The sequence below is a fragment of the Lepidochelys kempii genome, chromosome 2 (assembly GCF_965140285.1).
Source record: "Lepidochelys kempii isolate rLepKem1 chromosome 2, rLepKem1.hap1, whole genome shotgun sequence".
In the NCBI taxonomy this organism is placed as follows: domain Eukaryota; kingdom Metazoa; phylum Chordata; order Testudines; family Cheloniidae; genus Lepidochelys; species Lepidochelys kempii.
In genome coordinates this window covers 178,299,977-178,325,973 of record NC_136381.1, presented here as the reverse complement: position 1 = coordinate 178,325,973, position 25,997 = coordinate 178,299,977, and the positions used below count along the sequence as shown (strand labels likewise).

The following is a 25,997-nucleotide window of genomic DNA, read 5'->3' as shown; positions in this document are numbered from 1 at the left end:
CTAATGTCCAACCTAAACTGCCCTTGCTGCAATGTAAGCCCATTGCTTCTTGTCCTATCCTCAGAGGTTAATGAGAATAATTTACCTCCTTCCTGCTTGTAACAACCCTTTATGTGCGTGAAAACTGTTATCATGTCCCCTCTCAGTCTTCTCTTCTCCAGACTAAACAAACCCAATTTTTTCAATCTTCCCTCATAGACCATGTTTTCTAGACTTTTAATCATTTTTATTGCTCTTCTCTGGACTTTCTTCAGTTTGTCCACATCTTTCCTGAAATGTGGCACCCAGAACTGGACACAGTATTCCAGCTGAGGCATAATCAGCACAGACTAGAGTGGAGGAATTCCTTCTCGTGTCTTGCTTACAACACTCCTGCTACATCCCAAAATAATGTTTGCTTTTTTTGCAACAGTGTTACACTGTTGACTCATATTTAGCTTGTGATCCACTCTGACCCCCAGATCCCTTTCTGCCGTACTCTTTCCTAGGCAGTCATTTCCTATTTTATATGTGTGCAACTGATTGTTCCCTGCTAAGTGGAGTACTTAGTACTTTGCACTTGTCCATATTGAATTTCATTCTATTTACTTCAGACCATTTCCTCAGTTTGTCCAGATCATTTTGAATTTTAATCCTATCCTCCAAAGCTTTTGCAACCTCTCCCAACTTGGTATCATCCACAGACTTTATAAGTGTACTCTCTATGTCATTATCTAAATCATTGATGAAGATATTGAACAGAACTGGGCCCAGAACTGATCCCTGTGGGACACCACTCATTATGCCCTTCCAGCTTGACTGTGCACCACTGTTAGCTAGTCTCTGGGAATGGTTTTTCAACCAGTTATGCACCTGTCTTCTAGTAGCTCCATCTAGGTTGTATTTCCCTAGTTTGTTTGAGATGGTCATGCAAGACAGTATCAAAAGCCTTACTAAAGTCAAGTGTTCCACATCAATACTGCTTCCCTCTGATCCACAAGGCTTGTTACTCTGTTAAATAAAGCTATTAGGTTGGTTTAACATTTTTTATTATTGACAAATCCATGCTGATTGTTACTTATCACCTTACTATCTTCTGGTTATTTTCCAAATTGATTGCTTAATAATTATCTTTCTGGGTACTGAAGTTAAGCTGACTGGTCTGTAATTGCCTGGGTTGTCCTTATTCCTTTTTATAGTTTGGCACTATATTTGCCCTTTTCTGGTCCTTTGGAATCTCTCTTGTTTTCCATGACTCTTCAAATATAATCGCTAAGGCTCAGATATCTCCTCAGTCAGCTCCTTGAATATTCTAGGAGGTATTTCATTAGGTCCTGGTGACTTGAAGACATCTAACTTGTCTAAGTAATTTTTAAGTCGTTCTTTCCCTATTTTAGCTTCTGACCATACGTCATTTTCACTGGCATTCAATGGGAAAAATTGGAAGACACTATAAAAAAATTTAAAAGCACTCTCTCTCTCTCTCTTTTTTGTAACTTCCAATAACTTGAAAAATATTTGTTTTATGAAACTGATATTACGGGTGAGGGGGGAATTGAAATCCTGGCTCCATTAAAGTCAAAGGCAGAATCCCTAATGACTTCAGCAGGGCCAGGATTTAACTCACAATGTGCTACCTAGAATTCAACAAGATAGTTTCCAGAGGGAAATGTTAGTTCTGGGAAAAGTTAAATGTCTGTGTGTAAAATAAGTCTTGGTTGCAAGCTTAATTGTCGTGGCCCGTATTATACATCTCACCTACGACTGAAATGCAGACACCTCTCGGGGTGAAACACTGCAAAAGTCTAACTTTGTACCATAACAGAATAAAACATTTTGGGACAAGAATATGGTAAGAATTCCATAATCATTTGCAATTGCAGAAGGAATTTTGCTAGGGAAATTGGAAAATGTCCAAGACACTGGGGCTAAAATGCCTACTTTTCACAAGTCCTCAGAACATTGGTTTTATGTCTCATCCAAAAGACACCTGTAACAACACAGTGTTTCTTCACATGTTGTTGGGACATGAGTTGTGAACCAGAGGGAGGAGTACCACCTACTGAATCACCAGTGTCAATTTGTGCATCACCTAGGTTTTCCATGGGAGGCAGGGTGTCTGTCTCCTGTTGAAATACTGACTAGGTTTTGTTTGCCTTTTAGATGTGTTGAGGTCACAGACAGATGATGTGGGTTGCAGCTGAAATCTAGTTATGGTATCCTTTCTGGACAGCACATGCATAATAAAAACACAGTCTTTTACAAAATGTATAGAGAATTGTATTGTATTTGTAGTTGGATTTATGTGGGTGACCAAAGCTTTTTGGTAGGTAACTGAACACTCAGCTGGTTTATATTTTCCCTGTGTTTTCTGCTGGGCTGCTTTATGAGTGAATTAGGGCTGCGTGTCTCGCCTGGGCTGCAATTTCACCATTCTGTTGCTTCTCTCTTTAAAAATAAAAGGACAGATACTAGCTGTCCTTTCAGGGTGTGTGGGAAAAGAGACAACTAGAAAAGTAATTGGGGAGAGAGTCGTGGCATCTTGCTTCCAGGCACTCTATAATTCATGGTATTGCATAACGTTATATTGGGTGGAGCTTGAGGTAAATATCATCATGAGCTATGTGCTTTAGTGCAGACCATACTAATTCATTTGCAACCCCTTTACACACCCTTCCTGTTGCTTCTCTTAGCTGTAATTTGTATGGGTAGTTGCCGAGGGCTCATGGTCATTGAAATACAGACTCAAAATATCTATAACCATTTTGAAAACAGTGTTAATTTGCACACATCCGGGGAAGAAATCTGAAGAAAATCAGAATTGGCCCAAAGAATACTATGCTCTATTGTCTAAAATAAACCGTTGTTGTTAAAATGGCTCATTATTAGTAATTTAAAGAGTATTTTTTGAAAAGGTTAGTCTGAAATTACATAGCCTTCACATTACCTTGATGAAAGTAATGTTCTAATGTATTGTTTGGCTTGCAGACATATAGTTACAAACTTAACAGTCACATCCTGCATTCTTCCAATTAGTGGCAAATCTGCCATTAATTGCAAGAGAACCTCTGATTTTCAGGCATGACCACATCATAGATGTTAACCTTCTCCTCCCTCCCCCCTAAAATACACTTTTGCTGTTATAAAGTACAGATTACTTTCAGATTCACCCCCTCAGACTCTGGATACTAAATTTAGCATGCCATATTTTTCAACAGTTGTCTTTGAGTAACAACTTGATAAATCTCCTCATCTTCTGATGGCAAATGATTTATTGAGATTTGCTGCATAATTAATATTACAGATCATGTGGTGAGTGGTAGAATCCTGAAATATCTTCTGTGGCTTAGCCTGTATAGTAGAAGAAGGATGGGGAAGAGAAAAGGATAATCCTGTGATAGGGGAAGGATAGTTTTGTGACTTAAGCATAGGAATGAGAGTCAGGAAATGTGAGTTTTATTTCCAGCTTTGTCACTGCTTCCTGTCTGGCTTTGGGCAAGTCATTGCAGCTTTCTTTGCCTCAGCTGATCATGCTGTAAAATAGTCATGATAATACTGCCCGACCTCACAGGGTTGTGTGATGCTTCGTTTGCCCATGCTTTTAAATTACTTTGAAATGCTATAGAAGCACCAAGTGTTGTTTATTGGAATTAATGGACATTGGTTACTTTGCCTGTTCATTGAGTAGCACTTACTAACACAAGTCATACTATTGAATATATGGAATCTATATGAAATGTGAATTAAAGTAAGATGACAGTTGTCTGACAGACTGAAAAAAAATAAAAAAAAATGGCAGGAAAGGTTGATGTCTCCCTGAATATTTGTCCTTTACCTCTTCTTGCAGGTTGCATGTCTTACCCATATAGCAGCTAATTACCTTAATTGCAAAATGGAAGCAAAGCGGTGGGGTACTGCTCACGGCAGTATTGTTCCTTATCAGGTAAGCAGATAACAGAGGACGTATTCTGTGCTTGTAATCTGTGGTTTTGGATAATATGGTATTGGGAAATGATTTACTCTTGCTGTGACCTACAGTATTCTGTAATGCATCAGTGTCCAGCTAGAACAAGGCTTTGTTGTTCATTTTAGATTTTGCATATTTCTTCATCAGTGGTAGGGTAGATTAGTAACAGGATACTGAAAAAGATCAAAGGTGTTTGCTGAAATTGTATGATTTTAAAACTCGATTGTTTTTCACCTGAGAGAGGCACTGAGCACAGCTATTTATAAGAAGAAAAAAAAGATTATTTGTATCGCGTGCTAATTATTGAACCAAACTTTATCACCACTGAATGCCAGTATCTTTTCCTTGTATCTCTGTATGAGTGATATGAAGGGGTTAGGGTGGTCCAAAGGTCCCACAACATTTAGGTAGCTTCCACTGACTTTGCTAACAGCTACTCATATCTTGTGTGTGTTTTGAGGGGGTGGAGGAAGAGGAATAATGGCCCATGTGTGGCATTTTTTTTATTGGGAGTTCAGAAGCTGCTGGTATTTTGCTAGTGGTTGAAGATACTTGGAATAACACAATGCCATTTCCATAAATGAGCACACTCTGATCTTTCTAAGAATTGCATCTGTCCAGTGCTGAGAACTCTGCCAGTAATCACAGAATAACCATTTGCTAGCAGATCATTTACTTATCTTGGTGGCAGTACTAATGTGAAGATCAGCACTTACATTTAATAAAAAGGATCTGTTGTCTCAGCTCTGGGAACAAATTCTGTGGTTAAGGCGTAACTGTAGATGCCCTGAGTGCTTGTGTGGGCTTGAATGGTAAGACTTTTCCCTGCACTCATCCACTGCAAATGGAAAATATAAAATAGAAATACAGAGAATTTTTATGGATAAATCAGCCTATCCATATATCAGTAGAGCATTAGTACATCCTTCTGTATTTTTATAGAGCTGGCCAAACCCGTAACTTTTGATCCAACCCCTTCTGAACTCCAGTTCATATTGCTATGGGTTGGGTTAAACCTCATTGATACTGGGGAGTGTAACTACCACCCTTCATTTAGGATAGTTGTAAGAAGCCAGTAAGCTCCTTTAGGTAACCAGGTAGCTGAAACAGAAGAGGATTCCATTCTCAAAGACAGGCATATATCAGAGCCTAAAACATAGGCATGTGCAAGGCACAGATGGGTGGAGAGCTTTTGCTGGCTATTGTTTTGTGAAGGTGGTATGTCTGTGAGAGGAAAGGTAGTAAGAGCAGAGATGCTGAAAGACAAGGTAGCATAAGATCCAGCCTGAACAAGCACTGGGAGCATGGCCGTGAGAAAAGCTAAGAGAGAGCGCTTTTGGGTAGAGTTCTGGTGAAAAGGGGCTTGGAACCATGAGCGAAGAAACGGTCTTTTGTTATTTGATTTCTTTTGTGTTCAGGAAAACAGGAATTTGTACATACTTTTTAAATAAAAAGAATCTCATCAAAGAAACACCTGACTTCATCATCAATTTCTCCACCTGACTGGAAAAAAACCTGCAAAACCCAAACTACTTGGGTCAAAGGGGGTCGCAGTATAAAAACAAAAACCCGATCCAAATGACACTGGGTTTACTTAAGTAAAACCAAAACCTGACTACCTAAAACATTTTCTTTACCCTCCTGAGGTAGGATACTTTGGATAAAATGGAACTTGGATTCATTCACCCAGTTTTGCTCTTGCTTTTGCGCAGCCAAAACCTAACTGAGATCTTGCAAAAGAAAGACACAAACATGACTACAGAGCATAAAGACTAAGAGAAGTTTTATTATCCCTCTTCACTTATGAGCACAGAGTTAATCTATTTAGGATGCAATGATCATAGGATAAATATGGATTTTGTTTAAATCTGGTCTAAAATATTACTGGAAGAGTTATATTCTGGTCTACTTTCAATTTTTAAGAAGTATTTGGGGAATGTTCTTGTGGATTAACTGTATAATTATAAATAATATTTTAATATTACAAGAAATCTTAATCTAATTAGAGTTCTCTATTTTTTGAGCTAGTAATTTATGATGGGAGTGCTGTGGTTTTTCCAGTGCTTTAGATGGATCATCTGCTAACTTTCCATTAGTGAACAACTGTGGTTGTAACCATGAGAATTTTTACTTTGTAGAACTTTCCTTTGCACTTACATGGCTCCTTCTATTCAAGGATTGCAGAGTGCTTTAGAAATATTAATTAATTATACCTCTCAGCACTGCTGTGAGGTAAATTTTATTGCATATTATTTACAGATTGATACACCGAGACACAGGGAGGTTAAGTGACCCAGATTACACAGGTAATTAGAGCAGAGCTTGGAGTAGAATGCCGGAACCTGGATTTTTGGTCCCCAGTCTTAACTATCAGAAATACAGCCTTTCACTTCCTAGAATAATGTGCAAAGTTTTGAAGTGTTAATCCTTCCAGAGAAATGCTTGTTTTTCAAACATTTTGAGTTAATTAAATATAACTTGGTTAAGTAATAAAAAGCCCATTTCCAAAAATTTCATTCTGTTTCAGAAAATCTGTTTTTTTCTAAGAAAATCTGTTTTTTTTTCCTTGTTGGGAAATAATTTTCCTTATTAAATATTAAAGAATATTAAAGGAATTGGCACAAGAAATTGCAAGCTCATTAGCAAGAATTTTTAATGAATCTGTAAACTCAGGGGTTGTACCGTATGATTGGAGAATTGCTAACATAGTTCCTATTTTTAAGAAAGGGAAAAAAAGTGATCCAGGTAATTATAGGCCTGTTAGTTTGACATCTGTAGTATGCAAGGTCTTGGAAAAAATTTTGAAGGAGAAGGTAGTTAAGGACATTGAAGTCAGTGGTAAATGGGACAAAATACAACATGGTTTTACAAAAGGTAGTTCGTGCCAAACCAACCTGATCTCCTTCTTTGAGAAAGTAACAGATTTTTTAGACAAAGGAAACGCAGTGGATCTAATTTACCTAGATTTTAGTAAGGTATTTGATACCATGCCACATGGGGAATTATTAGTTAAATTGGATAAGATGGGGATCAGTAGGAAAACTGAAAGGTGGATAAGGAATTGGTTAAAGGGGAGACTACAACGGGTCCTACTGAAAGGTGAACTGTCAGGCTGGAGGGAGGTTACCAGTGGAGTTCCTCAAGGATCGGTTTTGGGACCAATCTTATTTAACCTTTTTATTACTGACCTTGGCACAAAAAGTGGGAGTGTGCTAATAAAGTTTGCAGATGATACAAAGCTGGGAGTTATTGCCAATTTAGAGAAGGACAGCAATACCCTACAGGAGGATCTGGATGACCTTGTAAACTGGAGTAATAGTAATAGGATGAAATTTAATAGTGAGAAGTGTAAGGTCATGCATTTAGGGATTAATAACAAGAATTTTAGTTATAAGCTAGGGACGCATCAATTAGAAGTAACGGAGGAGGAAAAGGACCTTGGAGTATTGGTTGATCATAGGATGACTATGAGCTGCCAATGTGATATGGCTGTGAAAAAAGCTACTGCGGTCTTGGGATGCATCAGGAGAGGTATTTCCAGTAGGGATAAGGAGGTTTTAGTACCGTTATACAAGGCACTGGTGAGACCTCATCTGGAATACTGTGTGCAGTTCTGGTCTCCCATGTTTAAGAAGGATGAATTCAAACTGGAACAGGTACAGAGAAGGGCTACTAGGATGATGCGAGGAATGGAAAACTTGTCTTATGAAAGGAGACTCAGGGAGCTTGGCTTGTTTAGCCTAACTAAAAGAAGATTGAGAGGAGATATGATTGCTCTCTTAAATATATCAGAGGGATAAATACCAGAGAGGGAGAGGAATTATTTAAGCTAAGTACCAATGTGGACACAAGAACAAATGGATATAAACTGGCCACTAGGAAATTTAGACTAGAAATTAGACGAAGGTTTTTAACCATCAGAGGAATGAAGTTTTGTAATAGGCTTCCAAGGGAAGCAGTGGGGGCAAAAGATCTATCTGGCTTTAAGATTAAACTCGATAAGTTTATGGAGGAGATGGTATGATGGGATAACATGGTTTTGGTAATTAATTATTCATGGTAAATAGGCTCAATGACCTGTGATGGGCTATTAGATGGGGTGAGATCCGAGTTACCCAGGAAAGAATTTTCTGTAGTATCTGGCTGATGAAACTTGCCCATATGCTCAGGGTTTAGCTGATCACCATATTTGGGGTCGGGAAGGAATTTTCCCGCAGGGTAGATTGGCAGAAGCCCTGGAGGTTTTTCGCCTTCCTCTGTAGCATGGGGCACGGGTCACTGGCTGGAGGATTCTCTGCTCCTTGAAGTCTTTAAACTACGATTTGAGGACTTCAATAGCACAGATATAGGTGTGAGGGTTTTTTTTGTAGGAGTGGTGGGTGAAATTCTGTGGCCTGCATTGTGCAGGAGGTCAGACTAGATGATCATAATGGTCCCTTCTGACCTAAATATCTATGAATCTATGGACTTTTTTTTTAATTTGGCATATATGTCTTTAGACAGGCAGTAAATTACAAGTTTGAAGTGATGTGGAGTTTGTTACAGTACTATAAAAACGTTGTTAAATCATGGCACATTAGGAAACCTTGGAAGTCTCTCTTTCAACAGATGTTGAGGATTTTAAAAAGCCAAAATGTAAGCAATTTACAACATCTGCATCTCTGTGCATGATAGAATTCTGACCACAGTCACATCACAGTATTGACCAAAGCAAGTCCTGTTTAATTAGAAAATTTGAACGTGCATGTAATTAGGAAGTGTATTTGCATTAAATGATGCCTGTGTATTCTAGGGCTTCTTCGATGAATGCATTCAGCTGTGTGTATCTAGTGTACTCCTGATTCCTATTCCATTAACATGAAATCTCATGATTTTGGCCAGGGTATCCTTTGTCAGTGGTTTATTTGTTCCTATATACAGAGCCAAATTTTACTCTGAGTATGCCTGTGCAATCCTACTTCATTCAGAAGGGCTGCTGAATTGTAACTCAGACCATAATTTGACCCCAAATGTGTTTTAAAAAAAACAACCCTTCCCAAGTATAATATATGAATAGACAATATTATGTTATAATGTATGTTCTTCTATTCTAATTCTCAAACACAAGGTTATTATAAATTTCTTCATAGTTTAATTCAATACAACTGAATGATTCACTTATTAACAACTGTGCTCATTGCATATATCAAAATTGTTCCTGGGAGCTAAAGGAGCGAGAGGCTTAGCTTTGATCTTCTAAGCATGTTTTATCATTAGGAGTAGTTGATTGGGAAGTATCTGGTAGGTCTTGATGGAGATAATATAGGAGATAGAGGTGAAAAGGAAAGACATGCTATGTTAAATTTCAGAGCATTAACTCTCACACCTCCCTTCAGCCACTAATGAGATTTGGATGTTGATGGAAATGCTCCTGTAGTTCAAAAGGCAAAATGGTCTCGATTAAGGACAAGATAGTTCAGGCAGTGAGAGGTTTTTAAAACCACAGTCACCTTCAAAGCTGCAAATAAAGGGCTCAGTCCTCACGTGATTTGACCCAAAGGTTTTGGTTTAGAGCCTTACAAGAAACCATGTTTGGCTTCTGAATGATTAACTTAATTTGTTTAAGTTTTCATTTACCAAAGAGGAAGAGAGAACAAAGGTGTTGGGAGGTAGGAAATATCAGCTGGATTTTTTTTTTCAAGTTGTATGTTTAAAACAATACATATCATTTTTGAAAGTTTTTCTTCAGGTTCAAAAATAATTTTTATCTAATGAAGCTATGCTTACATTTTACATTTTTTGTTGTGAATAAAGGATCCTTCAATGTTTTTTATTTATAAAAAAACTTGCGTTAATGATAAACTAGGTAGAAAAGTGGGTGACATCCAAAATTTGCTCCCTTCCTGGACTATTTTTTTTCTGTGGGTTTTTGTTGGTTTGTTTTAAATGTCCTATTAAAAATAAGCTGCTATATAGCAAGAGCTATTACACTTTTGAAGTCCCAGTTCCCAGATTGGGCCACAGATCTATAACAAAATAGAGGGCAAGAACGTTGCCACTTTTTCTGAGTGGACATTGGTCAGTCTAGATGGGATTTTACTTCCATAATTTGCACAGACAACAAGTGACCAATACAAGTGCACAGTTTGAGGGCAAACACATGTTGCCTTAAGGTTCCTCAGTTATTCTGTCCCTTTTGAGACCAATTTGAGTATCTAAGCTCTGTCTTGCTTGCTTGCTGTCCACCAGCATCTTTATGGAATGGCTGTCTGAGCTCCTCTTCTGCTAACAGTCCCTCTCAAGGTGCCAATAAGGCTCTCAGTTATATGTGTTTAAATTCTGATTTTATAATGCTAATCTGGAACCCTAATCTCTCCACAGCTATTGCAGTGACAATATTGCCGACAAAAATTAAGATAATGACCAACCTTATGGCACTGCCAACACCCCATTATTAGTATAAAGCCAGCAGACAATCTAAATAATAATCTTGAATCAAACCCTTCATTTGCTGCCCCTTGATCCACTTTAACAGCTTGTGAAATGAGGTGTATTTTGCAGTGTACCAGGAAGATTAAAAAAATGCAGGCTTAATGGACCAAGGAAGGAAGTGAATTCCAAAGATGCGAGGGCCCTTCCTGGGGAATGCTTTGCCATGAGTCCTCTCGCATTTAAACTGATGGGGTTCCAATTTGAATACCTCCACTGATCCATACTGCAATAATATTTTGTGGAAGGTGGGCAACCTGCGGCTCATCAGGGTAATCTGATTGCTGGCCGCAAGACATTTTGCTGACGTTGACCATGTGCAGGCGCGGCCCCCCGCAGCTCCCAGTGGCCACAGTTCACTGTTCCTGACCAATGAGAGCTGCAGGAAGTGGCAGCCAGCACATCTCTGTGGCCTGCTGCTTTCCGCAGCTCCCATTGGCCAGGAATGGGAGCCACTGGAAGCTGCGGGGCGCCATGCCTGCGGATGGTCAATGTCAGCAAAATGTCTCGTGGCCCGCAATCAGATTACCCTGATGGGCAGCATGTGGCCCGTGGGCTGCAGGTTGCCCACCACTCTTGTAAGCTGATGACACATTTATATGTTAAAGTCAAAACCTTGAATTCTATCCTGACACCCTTAGTGGCAACCAGTGCAGTTTCTGGGGCACTGATGTGATGTGTTCCCTGAATGAAGCAAATTTCAATATTTAGGCAGTTACATTGTGCACAAGCTTCAGTTTCCAAATGGTTTCACCATGTAGCATCATCATTATTATTATTATCTTTTTTACCATAGCACCTAGAAACTCTAGCTATGGACCAGGACCCCATAGTGCTAGGCACTGTACAGACAGAAAATAAAAAGACACTGCTTGTCCCAAAGAGCTTACAATCTAAGTATAAGACAAGAGACAACAGATGGATACAGACAGACCGATGCGGGAGTACAAGGAAGTAGGTCAGCATGTGAGACAGTCATATAGCCTCCTGATGTAGCATCAGCATTACAGTAATGTAATGTCAAAGTGGCAAAGAAGTATCTAATTGTAGCAATGGCTGTATCCAAAAAGAAAAGGCACACTCTTCTAGCCAATCTCAGATGGAAATGTGCCCTCGACCACACTTGTTACCAGAGTAGCCAGGAGTAACCCAGGATCTTAATAAAGCATCCAATTTTTCCACATCTTTTCTGTAGTGGTGGGCCCAAAACTGGATGCACTACTCCAGATTTGGCCTCACCAGTGCCAAATAGAGCGGAATAATCCCTCGATGTGCTGGCAATGCTCCTAGTAATGCAGCTCAATATGCCGTTAGCCTTCTTGGCAACAAGGGCACAGTGTTGACTCATATCCAGCTTCTCGTCCAAATCCCCAGGTCCTTTTCTGCAGAACTGCCGCTTAGCTAGTCAGTCCCCAGCTTGTAGCGGTGCATGGGATTCTTTCGTCCTAAGAGCAGGACTCTGCATTTGTCCTTGTTGAACCTCATCAGATTTCTTTTGGCCCAATCATCCAATTTGTCTAGGTCACTCTGGCCCCTATCCCTACCCTCCAGTGTATCTGCCTCTCCCCCCAGCTTAGTGTCATCTGTGAACTTGCTGAGGGTGCAATCCATCCCATCATGCAGCTCATTAATGAAGATGTTGAACAAAACTGGCCCCAGGACAGACCCCTGGGGCACTCCGCTTGATATCGGCTGCCAACTAGACATTGAACTGTTGATCACTACCCTTTTTTAATTAGTAAACTCACTTTCACTTTTAAATCCAGAGGAGCATTCTCTGTTGTGTAAGATCCACTTTCACAAGCAGTTACTATGTAGATTTCCTCCAATTTCCCTTTACTCCATATTGTTCATTCATCTGTCTCTCCACATAGTTGCAGTCAAGCAGTTCCTTATGATGCTACCAGTAACATCATTTTCCTCAGATGGAAGAGTCATAGGACCTTTTCAATCTATATCAATTTTCAGAGCACTCTGAATGGTCCCACCCATTGTGTCAGCCCCAGGACGTTCCAGATACCTTAGGTTTGGTCAGTTATTGTGTCTGTTGCTTCACAGAATTACTTGCCCTTTATGGATCTGGAAGCTGTTTCTTTGTGCATTCTGATCACTCTTCAAGACTAAAATTATTAATATTTGTATTGCAGTAACACTCACAGACCCCAGTTAGGAATTGGAGCTCCATTGTTCTAGACATTGTAAATACCCAAAAAAGAAAAGAATTCCTACCCTAAAGAGCTCACAATCTAAGTATATTTTGAGACATAATAGATGGATACAACAAACAGATGGAAGGTGCACAAAGATAACAATGAGACTGTTATGATCAGCATAATAAGCAGCTGTCACCATATACCAGCCATCTAACCAACAGCATTGCTACATTTTCCTTGGCAACTGCATCTCCAGTTCTGTGCTATGGAATGTCTTACAACTCAGAGAACTTACAAAACTCACGTCAATTGTACTGTAGTCACACTCCACAAGAAACAGGGATCAAAGTAATCCCCTACTTCATTGACTTGCTTGTTGGGGCAGTTCTCTTGAGAAGGTACACACCGCTAAATCTATGTCAGATCCCGCCCTAGAACTTTGTTTATCTGGAGATATGTTTTTTGTACTTGGCATGGCTTTTCTCTGTAGGCAGGACAACCAAAGTAATGTCAACCATTCAGAAATTTCAAACTGCGCAGCACTGTTTGCTTCACCAGAGAATGCAGATATGCAGCTGTTTTCTATTCTGCTTTGAACTCGTCTTATCTGGGATCACTTCCATCCTGTGACCCTACAGTTTTTACTACTTTGAGTCAGAATCAGAAAAGACCAGAACTTAGACAATCTGATAAGTTTCCTTCTTTGGGTAAACTTTTCTTCCTTTTGGTGGTTCTGGACATTCATTCTGTTAAGGGGCACCTCTTTTTCAGATCCTCAGTGGACTATTCTAACAAAAGATGTGACTCGGTCTGGTATGGAATAGAATTTGTCAGAGGAAATAGCCCTGCTTAGAGTCAAAGCAACATATAAGCACTCTAGAGGTAGGAAACACAAGAAAAGTCCTGTTAGTTGTACTGGGCTTCTCTTAGGCAACCTTGTGCTAGCCCAGATAGTTACTCAGTTGCAGGCTATTTAAACTACCACTGGAGACCAACGGTTCCTCATTCCTCGTCAAATGTTGTTCTGGGCAACAAAAAACCTCACTGCTCTAGGAGCTGCCCATTTCACATTAAAAATAAATTTTAGGCTCAGATGGACAGAGTACAAACTTTGTTCCTCTAGGAAAATGTGGTCTCTTCCCCACAATGATTTCAGTCCCTAATGAACAGGTTGGGTATCCTCAACATATGTGTCTCTTCTTGTTCTGTAAATGCTCAGGTCCCCAGGTTTTGCTTACTTTAGTTGCCTAGCTTGTCGTCTTGATCTGCGAGTCCTAGGGTCTTTTTATTCCTTTTCCATCCCCTTCCTTAGAGGCTGGTCAGAAAGATAGAATACACAAAGGCATAAGACATCCTCCTGGACTCTGCATGACCAAGAAGGACCTCGTTTGCAGACTTGATCTAATTGTGCATAGAAATAAGGGTCCTTCTGGATGTATCCAGTTGTATAGCTCTGTGTCATTCCTTCATCAAGACATTCAGATCCTTACCCTGATTATTCATGTGTAAAGACTAACCCTTGACTACAAGAGGATTTCAGATATTCATTGAGACCCTCTTAATACTGTATCTAGAATTGAAATCCTGGCCCCACTGAAGTCAATATCCTAGAAGTTCTTCTTCTGTACATGTCTGCTATTAGACGATCTGGAAGATAATCCAACTGTGGTATAAGAAGTCACCTAATTCTACAAAAGATTGCTCCCAGGAAAATGGTAGATTTTTTTTATCCATGCTTTGATTGAAGGCATTGTTATCAGTGCTCAAAGGCAAAAAGCCCTGGGAGAAGGAAGGGGATCATCCTGCAGCAGGGTGTGGTCAGCGCATATTGGTCAAACAATTTTTAGTAAAAGTTAAACCCCCTGTTAAGTAAATGATCCATACCCAAAAGCTGAATCTAAGAGTTACAGAAACTTCCCAGAGAAAGAATTTTATCTTCGAGATGGAGGAGGGGTGATCACAAAGTTTCTGTGTTGTCCTTATACAAGCTTGTTTAGATGTTCTAGAACAACCTCCCATCTCTTCTTGAGAAGTAATCTCACCATGATGTGTATAGAAGTTGTTCCAATCTGGCCTAGTGCCCCCCTCTGTTGATGGCAATCTGTTGCAACTGGACCCCTTCAAGGAGTCCCATGTTCTTCCAAGTGAATTGAGTCTGGGTAAAGTCTAGTCACTGTTTTTAGCTCTGGTAGGGTGACCAGGTGTCCGGTTTTCGACCCAGTCCAAAAAGGGATCCTGGTGGCTCCGGTCAGCACTGCTGACTGGGCCATTAACTGGTTGGCGGTGTCGCGTAGCGGGACTGGTAGGCTCTCTGCTGGCTGCTGTGCTGCACGGCTCCCAGGAAGCAGTCGGCATGTTCGGCTCCTAGGCTTAGGGGCGGCCAGGGGGGGTTCTGGGTGCTGCCCCGCCCGCAGGCACAGCTCCCATTGGCCAGGGAAGGGCAGGGGACGAACTAGCGCACCAAGCAGGCAGCTGTGGAGGGGTTGTGGTGCGTTCCTCTGCCACTGCTGCTGGCCTGCTTCTCCTCCTTGCGCGCCTCTTGTAGCTGGGCTTGAGCTGCAGCGTGTGCCTTGCGGCGAACCCCGGTCTGTGGCCCCGTCTCTGGCACCCAGGAGTTGGAGGTATGTATCACCATTTCTGAGTGCTGAGAATGGGGCTGCATCCCACCCTGCCCCTGACACCTACTCATCCCAGCCCTCTACCCCTTATAATGCTTTCCCACCCATCCTTTCCACCTCCCAGAGCCGCCACCCCATGTCCCTCACCCCTGACCAGCACTGCACCCCATTCACCTCCATACGCTGCTGCCCTCCAATTATGTCCCTATACACCCCTATACACCCCTCTACCCCCCACATCCTCATGCACCTGTAGCCTTCTGCCTCCCCCTGCATCCCCATCCACGCCACATGTCCCCCGCCCTTCCTATCTCCTTCACTGCCCCCTCTCACCCCACCTTGCTCTCTTCCTTGATCTCTTCCCCCCACATCTTTCCCCCTCCAGCCCATCCTCCTCCCTTCCTTCCTGGGCGTCTCTGTGTAGGCAAGTGTGTGCATGCATGCATTGTATGTGTGTAAGAGACTGTGTGTCTTTGTATAGGGAGATGTTGTATTACCTCATGTGTATATACCTGTGTGAATAAAATTTGCAGTCTAACTCTTTGACTTTTATTCCTTTTGCTGGCTTGCACACAAAAAATTGATGACAAAATATGTGTGTATTCATTTCATAACAAGTTTTTAAAAGAGACAGGAACTCTAAAAGAGATCTATTATTTCTTAAAAAGTGAATGTTGTTGACTAATAATTGCAGAAGAGCCAATGTGTAATACATTTCTCCCCACCTTTGTCTAGCTACATAATAAACTCTTTGTTGCTCTCTTTATATGTGTATGTCAAGCATCTACCATCCTGGAGCCTTGAGCTTAGTTGGGGTCTCTAGGCACTAAACAATAATAAATAAAGTGGAAGTATATGTGTTAGTGAACGCTAGATGTGTACACATGAATACACGTGTGTATCTGCATGTAGGTGTGGGAGTCCGCTTCTACAGATTTATGTATATAGGTATCTGGACAGGTGTACATTTTTGTGGTTGTGCTGTATGGATTTGTATTTGGGCTTTAGGAGTGGGCCTTTAATGGATCCATTGCAGCTCTGATAATGTGTGATCCTAATGCCACACATAAAATTACTGAGACTATCAAGCGATTAAAAAAATTAATCGCAATTAATCACACTGTTAAACAACAGTAGAATACCATCTATTTAAGTATTTTTGAATGTTTTCTACACTTTCTAATATATTGATTTCAGTTACAACACAGAATACAAAGTGTACAGTGCTCACTTTATATTTATTTTTGATTACAATATTTGCACTGTAAAAAAAGAAATAGTATATTTCAATTCACCTAATACAAGTACTGTAGTGCAATCTCTTTATAATGAAACTTGAACTTATAAATGTAGAATTATGTACAAAAATAACTGCATTCAAAAATAAAACAATGTAAAACTTTAGAACCTACAAGTCCACTCAGTCCTACCTCAGCCAATCGCTCACACAAATAAGTTTGGTTACAATTTGCAGGAGATAATGCTTCTCACGTCTTGTTTACAGTGTCATGTGCAAGTGAGAACAGGTGTTCGCATGGCACTGTTGTAGCTGGCATTGCAAGGTATTTACGTGCTAGATGTGCTAAAGATTCATATGTCCCTTCATGCTTCAACCACCATTCCAAAGGACATGCGTCCATGCTGATGACGGGTTCTACTTGATAATGATCCAAAGCAGAGCGGACTGACGCATGTTCATTTTCATTATCTGAGTCAGATGCCACCAGCAGAAGGTTGATTTTCTTTTTTGGTGGTTTGGGTTCTGTAGTTTCCGCATTGGACTGTTGCTCTTTTAACACATCTGAAAGCATTCTCCACACCTCATCCCTCCCAGATTTTGGAAGGCACTTCAGATTCCTAAACCTTGGGTTGAGTGCTGTATCTATCCTTAGAAATCTTACATTGGTACCTTCTTTGCATTTTGTCAAATCTGCTGTGAAAGTGTCTTAAAACGAACATGTGCTGGGTCATCATCTGAGACTGCGATAACATGAAATATATGCAGAATGTGGGTAAAATGCATACAATTCTCCCCAAGGAGTTCAGTCACAAATTTAATTAATGCATTATTTTTTTAGCAAGCGTTATCAGCATGGAAGCATGTCCTCTGGAATGGTGGCCGAAGCATGAAGGGGCATATGGATGTTTAGCATATCTGGCATGTAAATACCTTGCAACACCGGCTACAAAAGTGCTGTGCGAATGCCTATTCTCACTTTCAGGTGAAGTAAATAAGAAGCAGTCAGCAGTATCTCCTCAAACAAACTTGTTTGTCTTAACAATTGGCTGAACAAGAAGTAGGACTGAGTGGACTTGTAGGCTCTAAAGTTGTGCAGTTTTGTTTTTGAGTGCAGTTAAGTAACAAAAAAAAATTTACATTTATAAGTTACACTTTCACAGTAAAGAGATTGCAATACAGTACTTATATGAGGTGAATTGAAAAATACTATTTCTTCTGTTTATCATTTTTACCATGCAAATATTTGTAATAAAATAATATAATATGTACACTTTGTATTCTGTGTTTTAATAGAAATCAATATATTTGAAAATGTAGAAAAATATCCACAAATATTTAATAAATTTCAATTGGTATTCTATCGTTGAACAGTGCGATTAATCATGATTAATTTTTTGAGTTAATTGCTTAAGTTAACTGTGATTAATTTAGAGCCCTAAAAATTACAATAACTTTAGTACACAAAAATCACGGAGCTGGTTACAAAAAATGGGAAAGAATCATGAAAACATTTGTGAAATTTTATTTTTAAAAAAAATTACCCTTTTGACTATTTTGCTGTCAGCTCTAGCGTCCTGTAACAAATAAAACCTGAAATTAGCATAATACATCTGTCAAAACAATAAATATGCCTGTTTGGGCCTTGCAGTGAAAATGAGCATGTGAGCGAGGGTAGGGGAGAGCAAGCAACGGAGGGAGGGGGGGGATGGACTGAGTGGGGGCGGGGCCTCACAAAGGGGCAGGGCAGTGGGCGGGGCAAGGGTGTTCAGTTTTCTGGAATTAGAAAGTTGGCAACCATAAGCTCTTGGTCTATAGGCCACATCCCTGGGGTAGAACCTCTTGTCTGATTCCCTTCCTTGGAACATGGGACTCTGCAGTCCAACCACCCTAGACTCTGAAATCAGTGCTTCAGACTTCCCCAAACTTCTGAATCACTTTCATATACTCCCTCAGCGTGCTCCTGAGGTTGTGGGCTTTCTGGGCTTCTAGTTTAACTCCTTTGGGGACGATGTGGTAGGTAAGCAAGGAACACAAAGGAATTTCTTGACCACAGAAACTTTACTGTGGGAGTAAACTTGAGAGTTACAGACCCTTGAAAAATAACATAGCCCCGGGTCTTCCCCTCTGCATGTCTGATCTCACCCCTTCTGTGAGTCTGAGGTTTTTCAGCATTTCAAGCTGTGTAGAGTGCCTCCTGCCCTCTCTCTCCTACACATCCTGCTTACAAGTGGTGATGGTTGGCCCCTCCCTCAGAGCAATGCCTCCTTTTATATTGTAAGTGGTATGTCATTCATGGTTTCATCCAAATTGTTCCATCAGTAGGGTGAAGGACAGGGTTTATATTGTGTCCCCCCCACATGCACACACCCATGGAAGAAGGCCATGTGCTTGGTTTCCAAATCTGAAGATCTTGGAGCTCTCCCAGAGGCACAGGGCTGCCTGCATGCAGGCCCTGTGCAACCACAGCGGTTTATGGCCCCCTCCACCCCCTGTTGCTCTCCTCAGCTCCATGATATAGATATATATACATAAAATGACTTCCTTTTGGATTCCTCATAATTGTGGCGGATTTTGGTGGAATGGGCTGGTGCACATCCCTTTGACCCTGGCCCTTCCTACGTGGTCCTCTGGACTCATGGAGGAATCCCTGCAGTGACTAGGGGATGGGATGCTGGGTAGTGAGTACTGCTGCAGATGTGGCTGACCCACATCTGCTTGCAGGTAGAGGGGAACAAATTAATGCACAGATCATCCCCTCCATGTGCAGCTCAACAGGGCCCTATAATGGCTTAAAGTTCCTTATCAGTTCTTTTTGTTATGGTATGTGTATCTAGTGAGAAATGAGAGAGTTCTGATATATTATCCCTTCTTTTGACACCAGTGCCCTGTTGGCCTTCTGTTGAGTGGTAACGTGTGCGGGGCCTTGCAAGTAACTAACAACAACATAGCATGTCTTCCTAAGAGTCAAATCTTGCTCAAACGCTAGGAGAAAAGAACTTGGAAGAACACTAGTGAATAAAATAAAGATGAGATACTGAAATGAATATGAACTGATGCATCTCAAAGTCTAAGAACACACACAATTGTGGAAACATTTTTTTTATTATGTTCAGTTTTGATAATAAGAATGTAAGGAGCTGGTAACACTGTGATCTGTGGCCAATATCTCTCCATTTTAGGGCTAGAGAGGAATGGTAGATGTTTGCGTGATATTGTGATATTGTGTTTGTGGGAAAGGAAAAAAAATTAAAATAATAATAATAACAGGAAAATTTGCTCTGACCTCAGTTTAACTGTTGTTCAGGTGCTTGCTTTCTGAGCATGAAGACTGAAAAGTTTGTTTAGAAGCTCTTAATAGTTATGAAAAGGTCTGTCCACTAGATGTCATTCATGTAATCTAGTAATGTTGCAGCATGTATTTCCGAGCTGCTGTTTAGGCTGAATGAAGTAAATTATCAGAATATAAGCTGCTTTTTCAGATAAATGTGATACAGTATATATGGCATTTTGTAAAGTAACATCCTGTTACTCTGTGTGTAATATTTTTTTGTCTAATAAATTTTTTTCTTTTAATGTTTTTACCTGTAACTACCCTGTTGCTTGAGCTCACCGGTTATATAACTGCACCCAACTGGATTCTGAATATCCTCTAATTTTACTGGTGGGCGGCTGAATGCAGAAACAGAGACAGTGCATATTGATCTGTATAGTGACTATCAAACAATGCAAGAAGGCCCAATTATCCTGTAATTAATATCTACCATTCTTTTCTAAACTCTTCGTACTTCTTAAGGGTGGTTTTTTAAACAAGTAGCATGCATTACCATTTAGAAAAAGCATGTAGAATTCCATAAATTGACAGAAATAATCACTACCAATATAAAGGCCTTATAATTTGCATCCATGCTAGGAGCTTGTACTATATTGGTGTATATATAGCACTTACAAAAGTGTTAAGCAATTTGAGTTTGAGTTACAACAGGAGCTAAAACTCCAACCTAGCCCCTAGGGCTAGAGCCTCCCCTTCTGTAAATTGTTGTAGCAGTTGAGATCAGAGGAGCTAATACACTTTACTTTAGCTGGGGATCTGGCCCCTGTTACTTTAGATGCAGTTTTAATGCCTTTGCAAGGAGGCAGCATAGGGTCAATCCCAACCAACTAACATGATTGTCAAGGGAAACTGCATCTAGGCACAGTGGTGGGTGGTGTTTCCAATTGATTAGCTAACTTGATTTTTTTTTTAAGTCTCTTTTCCTAGTCTAGACGTTTTCGATGTGCCCTAACATTTTAGAGCTTGCTATTGGAGAGAGCTTAGTATTGTAAGACCTGAGAAGGAACAACAAAATTGTTAGGGAAGGGAGACAGCCTTATTTTTAAAAATAAAAAAATTCCTTAAAAAACTTATATTTGAATCTAATCCTTAGTTGTTTGGGAGTTAACTCCTCTTGTGTTTTCACATACACAGATTACACTGATATAAGATATGTTGAGGCAGTGTTACCTAATGAATATAATACTGCATTGGGAGACCTGGGTTCTGTTCCTGGCTCTTTCACTCTTTCACTAGCTGAGTGGTGTTTGGTAGGTCATGTCGCTGCTCTGTGCCTCAATTTCCCATCTATAAAATGGGGATAATGATACTGACCTCCTTTGTAAATTGCTTTGAGAGCTACTAGTGAAAAACACTAGATAAAAACTAGGTTTTATCATTGTAAAATAATAGTAGTCTTACTTCACCATAGGTATATTTGCATTAGAATGGGATCATTAAGGAATCTTACAGGTGAGCTGCAAAGGGGAAAGAAACAGTTTGTCTCTCTTCTGCTTCTTTAAACTGTATAAAGAAGACCTGAAAGACTTTTGTCACCATAAAGGCTATTTTTTTCTGCCTTTTATTTTTAAATTAAAAATCCAGGTTCTATCGACCTTGGAAGACTTTATCGTGACTGGAAAACTGTGAAATTAGGACACCCCAAGAGTCAAGAGACTGAGAGAGGATGGGATTTTTTTAGTCAAATTAGAAAATCCATTTTGTTTATAATAAATTGACTCCAGAGCATAATGCAAGTTTGGGATATTTTTGTTAAATTCATCTTCAGTGAATATTTGAGACTTACACATTTCTGAGACACCCAAGAGGTCTTCCAGCAAAATTATGAAAGACCAGGCTTGATATTCATGGTATTTCTGAGGTTAAAAATCAGTCTGGGTAAAAAACATAACTTAGGTTCCTTAAAAAAAACCAGGCCTTTTAAGTATATCATAAATAAAAATGGGCATAAACTCAACCTTTAATAGACTCTCCATTTTAATGGTTCTGTAATGAGTTGTTGTTCAGTGTGATTCTGTATTGTAACAATCCTCTGTGATGTATATTAGCCACAATATAAACAAACAACAAGGTGATATAGTGTTAGGTAGAGAAGCATCAGCTGAGTTATAATGCATTTTCAAATGTAGCATCAAGACAAGGAATATAAAATATGCATGCCAAAGTCATCCTGTCTGGTAATGTTTCATACAGATAGAGAGAATTCTTCTGACCTTGTCAAATTTATCCTTGGGCTGTGTGGTTATGATAGTGATTACAGAGTTCTGGCCATGAATAATAATTTTAACAAAACATCCTTTTCTTTTTGTAGTATACAAGTAATTGCGTTTGTTCTTTGGGGAAGGGGGCTGCCTTTTAATTTTGTACAGTGCCCAGCACAGTGGAGCTTGATTCTGTTCTAAGCTCTACTGGAAGACAAATAATAATGAATTATATTTTTCTCTTTGTACACCCCCGTTTCTTTCTGTAATATAAGATTGTAGTATTTTAAAATTATTATAGGATTTGATTTGGTGCTTTTCTTATATAAAGACAACTCAGTTTAAGTTCATATCCTTGTCAAATGAAGTTTTGGGGGGGACCATTAAAATTATAATAGCATTTCTATGTGAATCATGAAAGATTGACATTTATTCACTGTATATAATGGTGTGTGTGTGTGTGTGTAAACGAGAGAGAGAGAGAATCTAGTTAGGAAACCGAATTTACATTCTGCAGCGATTTGAGTTTTTGGAAATCAGTTTCATGACTGCTATTCACTGGTGTGTAGCAGTGAAACTGACAAAAATTATGTCACTTTCAGTCAACCTGAATTTACTGATGGAACATTTTTCCATCAGAAAATGCTGATTTGGCAAAACCTTGTACATCTCTGAGAGCTAAGAAGGAGGGGAACTAAAGGGAGAGGAAGAGATGGTTTTGTGGTTAAGGGACTGGACTAGAATTCAGGAGATATTGTCTCAAATCCCATATCTATCCCAGACACTGTGTGTGACCTTGGGTAAGTCACTGGACTGTGTGACCTTGGGTAAGTCACTTTAGTTTCTCTCTGTGCCTTAGTTTTCCATCTGTTAATTGGGGCTAATAATTCCATTCTCTTACCTTAGTGTATCTTGTCTGTTTAGATTCTAAGCTCTTCAGGGCAGGGACTGTATTGATCCACTTGTACAGTGCCTTACACAGTGGAGCCTGTAAGCACTATTTTAATACAAATAATAAGAAATTATTACGGTAATAACTCTGTGAGACCTTTCTCAGGGTACCCAGGACTATGAGTCACCTTGTTACTCTCCACCCCAGCATGAGGGAGTCTTGCTTGTGCTTAACTGGGTGCCAGCTCCTTGACACCACCAGCCTGTTAGCCACCCATACAGTCTGGTCTCTGCCAGCCCTTACTTTGCTTTGCAGGTTAACAATAGGTATACTCCAGTCCCCAAGCCCCCTTGAACGATTCCCCTGTAGAGTCCAGTTCCTTATCTGCTGAACAATCACAGAAATACCAGGTTTGCTGTTCCCAAGACGAACAGCGTACACATGAGTTTGTATGATTCAACGCAGGATCAGCAACTTGCTTAATATCACAGCACTTAGATATATTTATAGTGAAAACCAGAATAAGTTTGTTATCAAAGGTTCAAGTGGCTACATGTAAAACAAAATCATAACAAGCTTTCTAGAGACTAAACTTAACTATCAGTTTAACTTCCTGCCTAAAGAAGTTTATCTCACCCCCAAAGTCCTCTGCAGTATTTCAACCAAAATTGGCTGAGATCCCGTTTTCATGAATATAAACACTGTGCCAGTTTACTTTAAGAAATTGTCGTCTTTGCTTTCAACTTATACTCTCCAAAGCTCATTGTTAGTAATGAGAGACAGGATAACCACTCATGGCCTATTTTTCCTATATGCCTCTTCCCTGTTAACTTCACATCTCTTCGTTGACTTCATATGCAAATGTGCATCCAGTGTGTTAGCTTACAGTGCTTAATCTCCCAACAGAGAAACAGGTGATTAAATATATCTTATCTGACGACAAACTTTTTTTTCCCCACTTCTTTTGGTGACTCACCCCTTCATGCAGACACTGAGAATGTATTTTCAGTATATATACCTAACTCTTTGCATAGTACCTGTACAAACAGTACACAATGATATTAATGAGCACTGTGACCCCGGCTTTCATTTAAGGCCTCATGTGACATTCTTTGGTGAGCCAGAATGTACATACCAGGATCAGGACATTGCCATCTGGCATAAAGGGGTTACTGGGTCAGACTCTGTGCTTGTCAGAAACCAAATGGGACCTCTTGGCCCTGTCCTGTGTGGATATTTGCTTATTGTTCTGCACTTGAAGTCATAATATCTGTTTGTGATAATACAATCAATTGCTGTTGTTTATTATTATTATTATATTTGAATTGCTGTAGTGCCTAAAGTCCTCAGTGAGGGGATGAGGGCCCCATTGTGCTAGGTGATGTACAAATGATTAAAGGGCAGGACCTGTCCCAGGGAGCTCATGGACGTTCATATGATGTCCCAGATGGAAAATTAGGATGTAATTTGGGGTGGAGTTGACTCCCTAGGAGAAAGGCTTTAAAAGGCTTAATTCACCACTCAAGTCCCATTTAAGACTTTAAAACAAGACCTCAGTGTAACCTGAGTACAATATAAGGTCTTGAGTGTCACAGGGGTGAATTTCATAAGGAATAAGAAGTAGCGACACATGCTCTCCTAAGAAACTGCAATGTTTTGGTTTTATGGAAAATACTCTTCAGTAATAAAAAAAGAGAAAGGGAGAAAGCAGACAATATATATAAAATATATAAAAAGCAGAACTGTCCCTGAAGAATGTTTTTCAAACTTTTCCGTGAGGTATCAGTACAACTTTAAAATGAAAGACTTGCTAATGACTAAGATTAAGATTTTGTCAGGATCATTTTCAGTAAATGTCATAGGTTGCGGTCAATAAACAACAATTCATGGACGCCCAAGCTCTGCTGCCCAGAAGGGTGGTGGTGGGCAGGGGGCTCGAGTCCTGCCGCCTGGGGGGTGGTACTTAAGTCATGGAAATCACCAAAAAATCATGGAATCCATGACCTCTGTGATGGACTCTTATCTTTACTAATGACATTGTGAAATGAGGTTCAGATATTTGTTTGAAAAATAGCTAGTAAACAACAAATGTGTTAGTAAATCTTGATGTGCAAGTTATCTACTTTGGTACTGCCAACCCCAAAGCTTTCAGAGATCATGTGTCAGGTCCCTCAAAATCATGAGAGTATTAAAAAATAATAACTTTTGGGTCTTTCAATTTGTCTTCTACCGTAGGTGCTCAGCTCCCCCCTCACTCGCCTAGTGCCTCCTGTCCGCCAGCGGCCCCACCGATCAACTCCTCCCCCTCCCTCCCAGCGCCTTTAGACCACTGTGATCAGCTGTTCTAGGTCGTGCTTGGGGAGGGGGCGGAACTGGGTGGGAAGAGGCAGGGCAGGGGCTTGGGAGAAAGGGTGGGGGTGGGACCTGGGGCGGAGCAGGGACAGGAAGAGACTGGGCTTGAAGGAAGAGGTCGGGGTGGTGCGGATGGAGTGGGGGTTTGAGTATCTCCGGGACATGGAGGAAGCTTGTACCTGTGGTTTCAAAGGGACTTTTCATACTTTAATGATAAAAAGAACAAAAATAGAGCTGAGACACATTCATCACAACTTAGTTTCTGGTCAGTTGTCTCTAAGAACTTAATCCTACATACAAGATTCCACCAGTTTAATTTATGGTGTGATTTTAAACCTGGGCAGACACTCATGTGGATTTATATCAGTTTAAATCCGTTTATCTTGCACCTGGAAATTAAGGGCTCACCTGCACACAAAAACTCTGCAACTTTAATTACACCACTATACTTAAAGTGGTATACTCTCTTTATTGTGGTTGCAGTTATACCAGTATAGTTTGTGCCTGTAAAGGAAGGGAAATAGACAATATTGGTATACGGCACTTTCATACCAAAGCAAAACTAAATAATTAAAAAGGTTTCAGAGTAGCAGCCGTGTTAGTCTGTATTCGCAAAAAGAAAAGGAGTACTAGTGGCACCTTAGAGACTAACCAGTTTATTTGAGCATAAGCTTTCGTGAGCTACAGCTCACTTCATCGGATGCATTCAGTGGAAAATACAGTGAGGAGATTTATATACACACAGAACATGAAAAAATGGGTGTTATCATATACACTGTAAGAAGAGTGATCACTT

At 40.1% G+C, this 25,997-nt stretch overlaps 1 protein-coding gene across 7 annotated transcripts in view; it reads left to right on the top strand.

Annotated features, from left to right (window-relative positions):
- The window catches only part of SUGCT (succinyl-CoA:glutarate-CoA transferase), a 492,696-nt gene that overhangs the window by 109,007 nt on the left and 357,692 nt on the right, over positions 1-25,997 (top strand). For 6 of the 7 annotated variants that reach the window (XR_012157441.2, XM_073332837.2, XM_073332839.2 and 3 more), the window contains one exon: positions 3,827-3,922. The exons of the other annotated variant lie outside the window; for it this stretch is intronic. Coding sequence is in view for 5 of the 6 variants with exons in the window: in XM_073332837.2 (XP_073188938.1) it covers positions 3,827-3,922 (96 nt within the window). In the remaining variant the exon portion in view is untranslated. The remainder of the gene's footprint in view (positions 1-3,826; positions 3,923-25,997) is intronic. 7 annotated transcript variants of the gene reach the window in all.